General features: G+C 44.4%; 1 protein-coding gene across 2 annotated transcripts; it reads left to right on the forward strand.

Moving 5' to 3' along the window:
- The first annotated feature begins 2,749 nt into the window (after positions 1 to 2,749).
- LOC109906594 (uncharacterized) lies at positions 2,750 to 15,271 on the forward strand. Of its 2 annotated transcripts, XM_020504370.2 has the most exons (8): positions 2,750 to 2,884; positions 5,275 to 9,046; positions 9,450 to 10,358; positions 10,536 to 10,591; positions 10,684 to 10,745; positions 11,339 to 11,656; positions 11,787 to 11,898; positions 12,037 to 15,271. In XM_020504370.2, the coding sequence occupies exons 2-7, from the start codon at positions 5,498 to 5,500 to the stop codon at positions 11,888 to 11,890; spliced, it is 4,998 nt and encodes a 1,665-aa protein (XP_020359959.1). In that variant the 5' UTR covers positions 2,750 to 2,884; positions 5,275 to 5,497; the 3' UTR covers positions 11,891 to 11,898; positions 12,037 to 15,271. The 2 variants fall into 2 exon arrangements, with proteins under 2 accessions (XP_020359959.1, XP_031648041.1); XM_031792181.1 differs by having other exon boundaries at positions 11,787 to 15,271.
- Positions 15,272 to 15,515: the final 244 nt, after the last annotated feature.

A 15,515-nucleotide genomic window follows, 5' to 3' on the forward strand; every position in this document is an offset into this window, starting at 1 on the left:
AGGTACCTTTGGCAGCGATTACACCATCGAGTCTTCTTGGGTATGACGCTACAAGCTTGGCACACCTGTATTTGGAGAGTTTCTCCCATTCTTCTCTGCAGATCCTCTCAAGCTCTGTCAGTTTGGATGGGGAGCGTTGCTGCACAGCTATTTTCAGGTCTCTCCAGAGATGTACGATCAGATTCAAGTCCGGGCTCTGGCTGGGCCACTCAAGGACATTCAGTGCATCCTGCGTTGTCTTGGCTGTGTGCTTAGGGTCATTGTCCTGTTGGAAGGTGAACCTTCGGCCCAGTCTGTGGTCCTGAGCGCTCTGGAGCAGGTTTTAATCAAGGATCTCTCTGTACTTTGCTCTGTTCATCTTTGCCTCGATCCTGACTAGTCTCCTAGTCCCTGTCGCTGAAAAACATCCTCACAGCATGATGCTGTTGCCACCACCATGCTTCACCATAGACATGGTGCCAGGTTCACCACCATGCTTCACCATAGACATGGTGCCAGGTTTCCTCTAGACGTGACAATTAGCATTCAGGGCAAAGAGTTCAATCTTGGTTTCATCAGACCAGAGAACCTGTTTTTTCATGGTCTGTGAGTCTTTAGGTGCCTTTTGGCAAACTCCAAGTGGGCTGTCATGTGCCTTTTACTGAGGAGTGGCTTCTGTCTGGCCACTCTACCATAAAGGCCTGATTGGTGGAGTACTGCAGAGATGGTTGTCCTTCTGGACGTTTTCCCATCTCCACAGAGAAACTCTAGAGCTCTGTCAGAGTTACCACCCGGTTCTTGGTCACCTCCCTGACCAAGGCCCTTCTCCCCCGAAATCTCAGTTTGGCCAGGAGGCCAGCTGTAGTAAGAGCCTTGGTGGTTTCAAACTTCTTCCATTTAAGAATGATGGAGGCCTTTGTGTTTTTGGGGACCTTCAATGATGCAGAAATATTTTGGTACCCTTCCCCAGATTTCGGAGCTCTACGGACAATTCCTTTGACCCCATGGCTTGGTTTTTGGTCTTACATGCACTGTCAGCTGTTGGACCTTATATAGACAAGTGTGTGCCTTTCCAAATCATGTCCAATCAATTGAATTTACCACAGGTGAACTCCAATCAAGTTGCAGAAACATCTTAAGCATGATCAATGGAAACAGGATGCACCTGAGCTCAATTTCGAGTCTGAATACTTATGCTAACATTTCTAAAAAGCTGTTTTTGCTTTGTCATTATGGGGTATTGTGTGTAGATTGATGAAGATTGAATTTTATTTAATCCATTTTAGAATAAGGCTGTAACATAACAAAATGTGGAAAAAGTCAAGCGGTCTGAATACTAGTGTGTATTGTAAGTATTGTAGTGTGTAGGTTCAATTCTACTGCAAAATCAATTGGACAAATGTGACAGTTTGCCAATGGGGTTGTTATGTTACTTGTTTTGTTACAGAGACGTTAATGACATGAATATGGGGTGGAGGGGCGGGATCTACTGTCTTTGAAATGGCTGTCTAAAGACAACATACATTTTCACTATTTATGAACAATTCCTTCTGTACAGTGACTTTGCTGACAAGGTACAAATCTGTCGTTCTGCCCCTGTTCTGCCCCTGAACAGGCAGTTAACCCACTGTTCCTAGGCCGTCATTGTAAATAAGAATTTGTTCTTAACTGACTTGCCTAGTTAAATAAAGGTAAAATAAAATAAATAAAACAGTGACTTTGCATAATCTCAGGGGATATCATAACAGTGTGTCTTGCACTGTCATTGCTTCATGTTCTTTTTAGTGAGATATTGAGAGAAATATTTGCCAAAATGCTCAAATTCGCAACCATGAATTAATACAACGGGCGTGGCAACATTGTCTATTATTTTGTCCCTACATAAGAAACCCTGTAATTTTGTGAAAATCCATGGTCAATTTTGCATAAATCAAATGTGCTAGAATATACTGAGTGTACAAAACGTCAGGAACACATGCTCTTTCTATGACAGACAGACCAGGTAAATCCAGGTGAAAGCTATGATCCCTTATTGATGTCACTTGTTAAATTCACTTCAATCAGTGTAGATGAAGGGGGGAGACAGGTTAATTGAGGAAGGATTTTTAAGCCTTGAGTCATGGATCGTGTATGTGTGCCATTCAGAGGGTGAATGGGCAAGACAAATATGCAAGTGCCTTTCAATGGGGTATGGTAGTAGGTGCCAGGCGCACCGGTTTGTATGTTAAGAACTGCAACCTGATGGGTTTTTCCACGCTCAACAGTTTCCTCTTGTGTATCAAGAATGGTCCATCACCCAAAGGACATCCAGCCAACATGACACATTAGAGTCAACATAGGCCAGCATCCCTGTGGAACGCTTGACACCTTGAAGAGTCCATGACTCAACAAATTGAGGCTGTTCTGAGGGCAAAAGGGGGCGCAACTCCAATATTAGGGAGGTGTATATTCAATTACAAATAACTTAATTGATTGGATTATAATGGATGAATTGATTTGATTGGGTGCAGTCCCAGTTGTACATCTCAACAACATTTTCAGCATGGTCAAAAATGATATAACCAATAGCCTAAAATAAAATGGTGTTATAGAGTGGAAATGTTTGGCATCGTGGATATGGATAGAAATGGCTCAATTCTGTTGTCCATCTATTTCAAAAACATGTTGCTGTCCAGATAAACAATAATGTCCCCTGTTGTGGTAAGTATTGCTTTAAGAGGCTTGTATCTGTCCACGCGACGCAGTTTACACACAAGCAGCAAGGTCCCACATCCTGGTACTTTTCACCGTTGTCAAGGCAGCGATAGAGAGAAAGGCTGGCTCGCGGAAAGTATCTGCAGTGTCCTGACAGTATATCTGTCCAAACGTTAACAAACTGTCCCGGAAAGTTAGGTGTAACTACCAGGTAATGCATATGCATGTTTTTTTTCCACACGTTTCCAAACATCCTGCTCTTTCACCGCTGGCTTGGGTTTTATGCTTTTCGATTCATTTCGACAAGGAACACACACGCAGACAGGCGCCAGTCCGTGTGGACAGGGGAGGAGGAAGATATTGTCCATTGTACGCTGGTAGAGACAGCGCTGGTAACGGCATGAATATCACCAAATTTGTCCAATCTTCCGGACGCTTTTCTTTGGAATTGGTGGCGATACTTGGGACACTCGTCAGCACACTGCGTTTGGTATGCACATGAGAATAAATAAAGAATGAAAAACGGCACACGACAGACATATTTTGTGATAGACGAGGGACATGACTTAAAGAGACAGTGCCATTTTTCTCTTCCTGGTTGTAGTGCATGCTGCTAGGAACACAGCCTGCATTTTGGAAGCGTTTCAGATTTCATTTGCCAAAGATCATGTTGTCTTCAAAGAAAATGTGTTTTGCAACACTGTCTCCTTTAGTTTGCATGGAGGCTACTCTGAAAATCTGTCCTATAGTAGAACAAATCAATAAAAATGTTCACAGATAGCTCAGAGCTGTTAGTATAGTAAATATGTTCTTCAAGTTGGTTGTTGAACATTGCTAGACAGCCATTTTCTAGTCTTGCCATAGATTTTTAAGCCCAAACTGTAAGTAGGTCACTCAGGAACATTCAATGTTGACTTGGTTAGCAACTCCAGTGTATATTTGGCCTTGTGTTTTAGGTTATTGTCCTGCTGAAAGGTGAATTTGTCTCCCAGTGTCTGTTGGAAAGCCGACTGAACCATGTTTACTTCTAGGATTTTGCCTGTGCTTAGCTCTATTCCGTTTCTTTTTATCATAAAAAAATTCCCTAGTTCTTGCTGATGATAAGCATACCCATAACAGGATGCAGCCACCACCACACTTGAGAATATGAAGAGTGGTACTCAGTGTTGTTGGGTTTGCCTCAAACATAATGCTTTTCTATTCAGGACATAAAGTCAATTTATTTGCCACGTTTTTTGCAGTCTTTAGTGCCTTATTGCAAACAGGATGCATGTTTTGGAATATTTGTATTAGGTACAGGCTTCCTTCTTTTCATTGTCGTTGAGAATAGGATGAGTATTATAGAGTAACTACAATGTTGTTGATCCATCCTCAGTTTTCTCCTAACACAGCCATTAAACTCTGTAAAGGTTTTAAAGTCACCATTGGCCACCATTGGTGAAATACCAGATTTCCGATTTCCTTCCTCTCCAGCAACTGAGTTAGGAAGGACCAGTGGTGGTAAAAGTGAAAGTCACCTAGTAAAAGTAGGACAGTATTTGGGTTTTAAATATACTTAAGTATCAAAAGTTAATGTAATTGCTAAAATATACTTAAGGTTCAAAAGTATAAGTATAAATCATTTCACATTCCGTATATTAAGAAAACAAGAAAATGGTGCTGTCTGGTTCCCCCCCCCCCCCCCCCCCATTTACTGATAGCCAGGGCCACGCTCCCACACTCAGACATCTATTTACAAACAAAGCATTTGGGTTTATTGAGTCTACCAGATCAGAGGCTGTAGGAATGACCAGGGATGTTCTCTTGATAAGTGTGTGAATTGGACCATTTTCTTGTCCTGTTAAGCAATTACAATGTACTTTTGGGTATCAGGGAAAATGTATGGAGTCAAAAGTACATTATTTTCTTTAGGAATGTAGTGAAGTAAAAGTTGTCAAAAATATAAATAGTGAAGTACAGATAACCCCAAAAACTAAAGTACTTTACACCACCGGGAAGGACGTCTGTGGTTGAATCTGGGTTTGAAATTCACTGCTCAACTGAGGGACCTTACAGATAATTGTCTGTGTGGGGTTCAGAGCTGATGTAGTCATTCAAAAATCATGTTAAACACTATTATTGCACACAGGGTGAGTCCATGCAACTTATTGTGTGACTTGTTAAGCACATTTTTACTCCTGAACTTATTTAGACTAGCAATAACAAAGGGGCTAAATACTTACTGATTCTAGACATTTCAGCTTTCCACTTTTAAAGAATTTAAACATAATTCCACTTTGACATTATGGGGTATTGTGTGTAGGCCGGTGACACAAAATCTTAAATGAACCATTTTTAAATTCAAGCTGTAACACAACAAAATGTGAAAAAAGTCATTAGGGTGTGAATATTTTCTGAAGGCACTGTAAATGGGGTTTTGCGAACACTGATGATATGTGTCTTGAAGAAGTACCTTTCATTTTTTGTTTTATCAACTACCCAAAAAACTATTTCAAGGAGTGATAAGTCAGCTAACAATCCAATCGCAAGCCCAGTTATGATTAATATCTGAATGTGACCTTCAGTTGTTTATTCACGCGTTGTTTATTTTCATACTTTTAGGACTTTACCATCTGGCGTCTGTTAATGTCCAGATGTGGCGGGTGACCACCCGAGATGGGAGATGGACATAACAAGACCTATAGGATGCTACTCAATAGCTAAAGGCTGACGATATCCATATCTGGAGGACATCGGACGATAAATAGTAGGATGAGTGAGGATTCCGCTGCCAGCACAGTTTGGTGAAGAGTAGGAACGGTGACCAAGCAGCAACACGACCATCATGCCAAACACCCAGGGAACCGGAGGGGCTGGCAGCCCACGGGTTCAGCGCTACCGTCCGGCCTCGGAGTTTGACAACGCCACCCTCGCCCAGAAGAGAGAGTACTGGAGGACTAAGAAACGAGAGCAGAGGGCTAAGTTGTCAGAGGTCAAGAAGGAGAGGTCAAAAGCAACAAACAGAGGAAGTAAATCGTTGGACAGTAATGCAGTCCATAAAACCATAACCTCAATGGGGTTGAATTCTGGTGCCTCTTGTTCAATAGCAGGGTCTGCCCCCCCTTTGTTGAATAGTGATGGTTCCTACCAAACTTATGTCGGCGGTGCACCTGTAGTCTTATTGAAGGGAAAGGGCTCTGCTGTCTCCTATAATCAGAACCATAGTGTTGAGGAAGGGGGCCAAAACTATTCCTCAGCAAACCAAAAGGAGAGTTGGTTCCAGAGGATAAAACTCAACAAAGTCTTGCCTCAGTTCCCAATGTCCAGTGCAGGACCAGGAAAAGGTGCAATGGTCTGCAAGATGGCAGTGAACAGTTATCCAACAGGGGGCGCTGTGATTGGAACAGTTACCTCAGCCAAACCCAATGGAGTGCTTCTCAACAGTGGCTCCTTTGTGCCTCCGGTAAGAGTGGCGGTGAGAGCCTCAGGCTCTGCACCTCGCCAACCACAGAGCGGAATGACTATTCTCAATGGCAGCTCTACTGTAGTGTCATCTGAGCAGCATCTGACCACCCAGAGTGTATCAAGGCCCGATGCAATGACAAAGACGCAAGTTACAGTGTCTGTTCAGCCTAGATCGCTAACCACTAACATTACCACAGGGATGGCCATCGTGACCACTCAATCTGCCCCTATGCTCGCTCACAAACCAGGGGTTAGGCCTAGAGGGATGAAAGTAACACCGCTAGGCGGGAAAAAGAGTGCAGTGGTCGCGGCCCAAGAAGTTAGAAGCATCAACGACACATCAGCTACACTGGAGACTGAGGAGGAGCGAGCCGCCAAGCGCAGAGAGAATTGGCGCATCAAGAAAAGAGAACAGCGAGCGAAGCAAGCGGCTAGGTTAAGCAAGGCCAGCAAAAGAATCACTAACATGGAGGTATCGTTGCAGAAAGTAGAACTGTTACCAAACGTGGACGTTGAACGTCCCCAGTCCGCTTTGAGTGGACAGGGCCAGAGGCAGTGTGTTAGTAGGGTCAGTGCCCCGTTCATCTCAGCCGGACGGCTGCTGAAGAACGCCAGAGCAGTGGCTAGCTTTGCTGTCAAAAGGGAGTCTGAGGATTCAATCCTGGCTAAGCTAACCACAGTCGACGCTAATGAACAGACCGTTCAGCTAAGAGCAGAGAATCTGCAGGAGGCTAAAGCAACAATGCAGACTGGTATCACATCTAATATCATTGGTTATAAACCAGCAGGGGAACCAAGCAGAAGGCTCCCTGGTCCAGTGCAGTTTGCCAACGTTAACCGAGTTATGGTCCGTTGTAGGACTCCGAGACAGAGGTTCATTGAAACCCAAAGGAATTTCCTGGGTCAGAGAAAGATGAGGAAGTCCCCCTATCATGCCAAAGCCTTAACAACCTACAACGCACCACGAGATGACTCAAAGGAGACCCCCGAGCAGAGGGCGGCCCAGATGCGGGAATACTGGCGCGTCAAGAAGCGGGAGCAGCGAGCCAAGCTTTCTGGCGAAGTCCGAGCTAAGATGAAGGAGAGGGATGCTCTGATGCAAAGAGTCAAGCGTTACCAGAGCATCCTGGAGGATATGAGGAAGGACAGAGCAGCGGGCTGCAACACCCTGCCACAACCAACAGAAAATAGGCCTACTCACACCAGCGCCTCAGAGATCATTGGAGGTTTCATCATGGAGGATGGCACAGTGACCAATAACATTCCTCAAATTGATCTCACTACAGAAGCAAAAGAGACTGGGGATGAAATTGGGAACAGTAGTGGGATGCCTGTTAATAATTTATTTACCAACACACACCGCCAACACCAGCTGCTTCCCAAACCTACTGGTGATGCCTTTAGTAATGTGGTGTTAAGTCATCAAACACAGGACAACCCACCACCTCCTCTAATCCGTTCTGCTCAGTTTCAAGTCTCTTGCCCTCCTGTCGGCCTGTCGATCATGAATCCTCCCAGGTTGGTTTCAATCAGACCGAGGACTGAATTTCGCAGCACACCGAAAAACCTCTTGAATTTACACACAGTCTTCCAGCCCCAGAGTCATATCACCCTCACACACCCTCAAAACATCCAAAACACCTTTCCTGGTGTGCCTACAGCAATGCCAAAGCCGGCTAGCTGTGTCATGCAGATGGCTGTCAAAGCTTCTACAGCATCAGCAGTGCTTAACTTGGACCCAAAGCTAACAGAGGAGGAAAGTATGGCTAAGAAGAGGGAGTACTGGAGGGTAAAGAAACGAGAGCAGAGGGCAGCCCGCGCCATCCGCCTAAGGCAAGGAGTTCAAGTTCGGGGAAATGCTGCCTCACAGAAGAGGCGGAACCAAAGGTTAGCGCGATTAGCCAATCCCAATGTCAACACCTCTGTCAGCCACACACACACTATCAAGCCTCTCTCAAACACCAGTCTGCCCATGCCTCCACAGGGAAACCAAATAAAAAAAGAAAGAGAATCAATCTCAACACATGCTCCATGTCCTCCACTGGAACAACCCCTCTGTGTTGATATCAAACTGTCCCAGTCTCCACCACATCCAGAGCCACCAGACCTAGCCTTGAGTGCTGACAGCCAGGCCACCACTCTCCTGGCAGTGGCCTCTATGAAGAAGCTTCTGGAGGAATCTCTCAGCACTGTGGCTGACTGTAAAACGGAACAGCCTGACTGTATTACAGGACAGCTGCCTTGTAAAAGTGAACCCCAGGCTTGTTCCTCCGAGGAGAATGCCGTCCAGATTGAGGTCAAGCCAAATCTACCTCTGCTCACCATGGAAGACGAGGAGAAAGCCTCCATATCTGGTGACCTATTGTCGGAGGTCAAAGGGTGGCAGGTGGATGCTGACGCCCCACCACCATGTCAGGGGACCATTCGTCCACTGAGTTCTCATCCTAAGGACTCTCCCCTATCCAGTCCTTGTGCTAAAACCCTCTCTTTCTCAGCTTCCCCTCTCAATCGGTCCAAACCCCCCTCTCACACACCCACACAATCTTGCTCCCATAAGGCAGCTTCCGGAGAACCACCCCTCCCTGTCCCTCGTAGAGCCCAGAGGTTGCGTGTCAAAAAAGCAGGCCACCACCACTGCTGCTCCCCAGAACCTCCGAAGCTACATCACCAGCCACCACAACTACAACCACCTTGCCAACTTCAAAATCAACACCAGCGTCAGCAACATCAAAAACACCCCCAACAACAGCAGCAGCGCCAGCAACATCACCACGCCCCGGGGGTGACAGACCAGAATGTGACTCTGCAGAAGAAGAGGGAGTACTGGAGGATGATGAAGAGGCAGCAGAGAGCCAGGAAGGCTCGGCAGGGAGGAGGGGGGCTGAGGCAGGGGGACTACAGCAGACGACTAGCCCTCAAAGCAGCACAGGTGGGTGGATATAATTTGTAATCCATGCTATTAGATTTCATCATAGTGCAGATTTCATGACTCACATGGTAGGCCAATACCTATCATTTCAATTTAATTTGAGGTAAAAGTACATTTTGTGGTTATGTTAATTGGAATGTGGAACTATTATGTCTTTTTCAATGCAATACTGTACACAAGGCCACTGTCCAGTCTAACTGAAAAGCCACGAATCTCTCTGGCATTTGACACAAGCAGCGAAAATAGAGGGAGAGGGGGAGGAGGTGTATGGATTCTGAGAACTGAACATAAACAAACATAAACAAGTAACTGTTTGTAAAGTAAAATAACCCTGGTTCTAAATTATATATTGAGACATAAAACGAATGTAAAGCTGTCCATTGATTGTGTTGTTGTCTTTTAGGCTCCGAATCTCCATATTGTCAAGACTCTGACACAGAGGCCAGTGCAGAGAGGCGGGAGCTTCAGTCTACAAGCCGCACCAATGCTCAAACCCCAGCCCTCCCCCCTTCTCCAGCCTATATCTCCCCCTGACTCTGGACCTCAGGCAAGCCTCAGCATGGTCACCAACATCCCTACACTTCTGGTTGTGAGCCCCACCACCTCCAACATGGGACAGCCATCTGATACACTACAGCTCAGACCTCCGGTCAACTGTACCAGTATTTCCAATTCATCCATTGGCCACACAGGGTCCCCCCAGACATCTCACAGCTTCAGTACCGCATTTCTCCCTGTAGGAGGCGGTGTCACTGTCCCTCCATTGGGTGAGGGGAAGAAAGGCGGGCTGCTATTGGTGGAGAGCCAACAGGAAGCGGCCACGGGGTCCAGCCCTGACTCGCCACGTGTTAGAAAATGGCGATTGCAAGTGCAGGAAATCTCAGACGCAGACGCCTCACCCATCGCTACTCTCACACCTCCGCCCAACCCTCTGACTAGCATCAAGCTCTTACCAATTCATCCTCCCAGTCAAACGTCCACGTTCACACCAACACAGACTCCTTTCAAATGTCAAGGTGCTCAGATTCCTCAAAGTGGGAATTTACAAAATGTAGGATTGCCTACAATGCAGGGGCTCACTAGAAGCCCCATCTACATAAGCTCCATGGGTCCGCCCAAGCCAGTACCGGGGGAGTCTGAAGAGGAGACTCTGAGGAAGAAGAGGGAGTACTGGAGAGTGAAGAAGAAGGAACAGAGAGCTAGGAAGGCCATGAGGGACAGGGAGCTGACTGAGAAGAGGGCTTCGGTCAACTGGAGGCCCATCCTCCCCAGCAGTCAGCCTCAACACCTGCTGCAGGGGCTGGATACACAGGTAATTTTTTTACAATGGGGAATGTTTCAAAGAAAACACCATATCATATTTTAAGTCCGAACTATATGGTAAAGCAGGCATTGGTACCAAGGGGTGAGGATTCAGCCTTGGGTAACTTTGGTTCCTCTTGGGCAGTTAATTTCCATTAGGGCTGACTGTCATTTTTCTCAACCAAAGGAACAGAATCCTGAGCAGTGGGTCAACACCTCGGAGGACTCTGAACTACATCTAAGGTGAAAGAGTCGTTTTCAGGATCCCTCTGACGTTTCTCTTATCTCAATGTGTATGTTGGTAGTAACCAGTACTGTGGTGTCTTTTTCCATAGTACTTCCACAGAGACAGACATGGGCTACTTTCCTGACCAAAGCCATACGGAACCTATAGAAGGTAATACATTTGAAATGTATAGATGCCTCAAACTCAACTCTGGTCCTCGAAGCCAGTTCCACTGCATTGTTTTGATTGTGACCCTCTAATCAGGGACTGCTTTAGACCTGGGACACCGGGTGGGTGCAATGAATTATCAGGTAGAACAGAAAACCAGAAGACTCCGGACCTCGTAGGGTCAGAGTGAATACCCCTGTTATAGATCTATTAGGCGTAAATCTAGCTACAGCTATAGGCTTTTCTTAGAGTAATCTTGTTGCAAATTAGCCCAAATATTTGTAAATATATTTTCAGCCCTTGGCTAGTAGAATGTTTTCATGGGCTACTGTGACTGGCTAGTGCCCAAAAACTGTGGACGGGCAGTTTTACTATTTTGAACTCGGTTCGGCTTTCAACTTACTCACCAAAGCTGTAATAGTAGAATGCACAAGGTGCAATTTCGAAATTGGGTAGTGCATCATCAGGTTCTCTTGTTGTCATGTCAGTCATTGCATACTGTAGAGAGCTATGTTCTCCAATGCTAGAAGGGGGGCCTGGTTGAAAAAGTTTGGGAACCCCTGTCTTACAATACCACTCTCTTGCCCCCCCCCCAGAGGAATCAGAGCTCCTTTTCCCAGACGGTGATCATAACGACAACTACAACGGCCCCATCTCAGATGCTGTGTGGAGGAACTGCTACCTCATGGACTACGACCCCCTGAACCAGCTGCTGGTGTGCATGGTGTGCGGGGAGCTCCAGTACTCCCACAGCCTGGAGGGGGTGAGGGCCCACATCGAGGAGGCCCACCCGGACACCCTGAGCCTGGTGCCCCCGGAGCGCCGGCACATCCTGGAGGCCTGGGACGAGCAGGTGTCCAGGAGAGAACTTTTCTTCACCAGCCAGCTGCAGCAGCACAGCGGTGGGATGGGAGGTAATAAGGACCTATTACATATTAGAGGGCACAGAGTTCTTCCTGGTAAAGAAAGTCTCCGGTCCCTTGCAATGGGGACATTTGGGATTGAGGGTTTCTGACATATCTATCCATGCACATTTTGTTTCAGGGGACAGTGCCAACCTCCCAGCAGAAGTAGAAGTAATGGTTGATACAGAGGACTCGTCATACCTGAAGAACAGCAAGAGCTCCAAAACCACCAACAGACTCTGAGAGCTAAGGTGAGCATTTGAGCCTTCTTTAACAGTACATTGAACTGACACCATCCATGTCTAAATATCACCACGTTCACCACAGCCACACCACACCACACCACATATTTTCTTGACATACACCTACTTATGTGTCTTGATTTGCAGAAGAAGCACGAATCACTAAATGCCAGACAGCGTAAAAACAACATTGTTCAGAAGTAGAGGAGGAAAAGAAAAACGTTACTGCTGGTTTCTTTTAATGTCTGTTTATTTATTTTTGGAGCAGTTCACCTCTACAAAAGTTAAACTAAACTTGAACTGCATACATAGGTGACATTGAACCACAAGAGACGAGCTTTACCTCATTAACTTTGGGATACACACACACTCGCTGTTTTTGAAAGCGCAGTTTTGTAGCGATTGTCATTCTCTACTACTACACCAAGTCTCCTATGCCGAAGCAAACAGTTAATATTCATGTCGTCACTGGGTTCAATAATGTCATTGTGCTTTATGAAACACACTTAAGCAGACAGGAGGGCTCTCCTCGTCAACTGAATGGGTTAACAATCCCTGTTTTAATGCATCCATGACGAACAGGTCAGTTATGTTCTTCAATCTGAATGAATGACATGTCCTTGGTCTAACTCAATGTATCAGATATGATATGATGCAGGTTAAGGGCAAATCGCAGCCGTGTACATTTGACTTGAGACCATGCGTCATTGGGAATTGTCTACGGGTGATCAGCTGTTTGATATTCGTCTGTACATACAGTACCAGTCAAAGGTTTGGACACACCTACTCATTCCAGGGTTTTTCTTTGTTTGTACTATTTTCTACATTGTATAATAATAGTGACGGCATCAAAACTATGAAATAACACATATGGAATCATGTAGTAAATATAAAAAGGGTTTAACAAATCAAAATAGATTTTCTATTTTAGATTCTTCAAAGTAGCCAACTTTTGCCTTTGCACACTGTTGGCATTCTCTCAACCAGCTTCATGAGCACTTGTTGGCTGCTTTTCCTTCACTCTGTGGTCCAACTCATCCCAAACCATCTCAGTTGGGTTGAGGTCGGTTGATTGTAGAGGCCAGGTCATCTGATGCAGCACTCTCCTTCTTGGTCAAATAGCCCTTACACAGCCTGGAGGGATGTTGGGTCATTGTCCTGTTGAAAAATAAATGATAGTCCCACTAAGCGCAAACCAGATGGGATGGTGTATCGTTGCAGAATGCTGTGGTAGCCATGCTGGTTAAGTGTGCCTTGAATTCTAAATAAATCACAGACAGTGTCACCAGCAAAGAACCATCGCACCTCCATGCTTCACGGTGGGAACCACACACTCGGAGATCATCTGTTACACTACTCTGCGTCTCACAAAGACACAGCAGTTGGAACCAAAAATCTCCAAATTAGACTCAACAGACCAAACGACAGATTATCACCGGTGTAATGTCCATTGCTCGTGTTTCTTGGCCCAAGCAAGTCTCTTCTTCTTATTGGTGTCCTTTAGTAGTGGTTTCTTTGCAGCAATTCGACCACGAAGGCCTGATTCATGCAGTCTCCTCTGAACAGTTGATGTTGAGATGTGTCTGTTACTTGAACTCTGTGAAGCATTTATTTGGGCTGCCATTTCTGGGGCTAGTAACTCTAATGAATTTATCCTCTGCAGCAGTGGTAACTCTGGGTCTTCCTTTCCTGTGGCGGTCCTCATGAGAGGCAGTTTCATCATAGCGCTTGATGGTTTTTGCGACTGCACTTGAAGAAACTTTCAAACTTCTTGAAATGTTCCAAATTGACTGACCTTCATGTCTTAAAGTAATGATGGCTGTTCTTGCCATAATTTGGACTTGGTCTTTTACCAAATAGGTCTATCTTCTGTATACCACCCGTACAACTGATTGGCTCAAACGCATTAAGGAAAGAAATTCCACAAATTAACTTTTAACAAGGCACACCTGTTAATTGAAATCCATTCCAGGTGACTACCTCATGAAGCTGGTGGAGAGAATGCCAACAGTGTGCAAAGCTGTCATCAAGACACAGGGTGGCTACTTTTAAGAATATAAAATATAAAAAAAATACACCTTTTTGGTTACTACATGATTCCATATATGTTTTTTCATAGTTTTGAAGTATTCACTATTGTTCTACAATGTAGAAAATAGTAAAAAAAAATAAAGAAAAACCCGGGAATGAGTAGGCGTATCCAAACATTTGACATTTAATAATTTCATTTTATATTTTTTGACAATTCCTATCAGTTTTTTTATTCAGATCCAAGGGATGTCCTTGCATGAGGTTATTTTAAATATTCCGTAAAAAGTTGATTTTTTTTCGGTCCCACTTTAAAACGGAGAGCAACTTATAAAGCAGGGTCCTCCAACTGGCGTCATGCCAGTTTGGTTTTATTTGCCCCCCCAAGTTATCTGAGCCACAAAATAAGACTGTAAACACCAGCAAATCAGCTCTGGGATTTTAATTTTGGAGATCTGTTCCAAAGTATTCCCAAGCAGAAGAGAGATGCGATCGTATACAAATGCGAACAAGGTTCAAGTAATCTGTAAGCGTATGTGATACTCTATGAACAGTGTACAAACAGTGCATGTCGTCACATTTGGCAATTTACCCTACAGTGGGAATTGTCACCTTTTGGAGAGTATGACATACGCGTATTGATGATTTGTGAAGTATTTATTTAGTGCTTATGAAGCCTTTGTGTATGCAATACAGGTTGCACTTCGTTCAAAGTGGAACCGATTTTTCTAGATATTAATGCACCATACTTTACATCACTGAATCTTCAAAATACGTGTGACTTAAAAAAAAAAAAAACTGTTTTCGTATAACGTTTTTCTGAAATTTAAAAGAATTCTTCCGTTAAGAACATTTACGTTTTTGTAATGGTGATTTGACACATGTATATACAACATTTATGTTTAAAGGGGTGGTTAAATGTCAATACCCTTAATGTATTATTTGATTTCCTATGAAAATAAACCTAACCCTTTATGGTTAGTGGTACTCATACTGCTTCTGATTTTGTTAAGATTTCCTTGTCTCTATACATACTGTGTACATTTAACTCTTTCAATGTATTTATTTGGTCTGAACAATCAGTCAGTGACACATGACTATTTCATTTGTATTTAATATCTTTGATTAAACGATCAACAAATCAGCATTTTTTTCCCCCAGTCAAAATTACGATCCAATGGCCTGCTGCTTGGATGTGGACTGTTGAACATGTATATACGTATAGGAAGTATCAGAAATCATGTGGAAGAGATTTATTTGCAGTGTTTTTGGTTCACCAATATGCTGAAAATAATGTCCAAGAGCACAGTCTTTTTGAAAAGGCATTGAAAACAGAAAGAACTGTGAATTTGTTCTTGTACAGCTGTGACGAACTTTAAAATGTACAGGGGACACTGACCTTGCTGTACTATTTACCTGTTGAGAATGTACCACTTTCAATTGGTTCCTACCTTGTTTGTTTAAAAGGGAATGTTCAAATGCCATTATTTTTTTTTTGGTACTAATAAACCCTTTTGGTAACTTTTTAAAAGTGGTTCTATGATTTAATGGGGGGGGGGGGGTAGGTGTTATCAAGTAAGGTGGGCTGGGAGAGGCCT

The sequence above is a fragment of the Oncorhynchus kisutch genome, linkage group LG16, assembly GCF_002021735.2.
Source record: "Oncorhynchus kisutch isolate 150728-3 linkage group LG16, Okis_V2, whole genome shotgun sequence".
Lineage (NCBI taxonomy): Eukaryota > Metazoa > Chordata > Actinopteri > Salmoniformes > Salmonidae > Oncorhynchus > Oncorhynchus kisutch.

Coding starts and splice junctions, on each gene's coding strand:
- LOC109906594 (XM_031792181.1), top strand. CDS start 5,498: ATGCCAAACACCCAGGGAACCGGAGGGGCTGGCAGCCCACGGGTTCAG. Junction 10,746..11,338: donor CCATACGGAACCTATAGAAG/GTAATACATTTG, acceptor CCCCCCCCCCAG/AGGAATCAGAGCTCCTTTTC. Junction 11,657..11,786: donor GCACAGCGGTGGGATGGGAG/GTAATAAGGACC, acceptor ATTTTGTTTCAG/GGGACAGTGCCAACCTCCCA.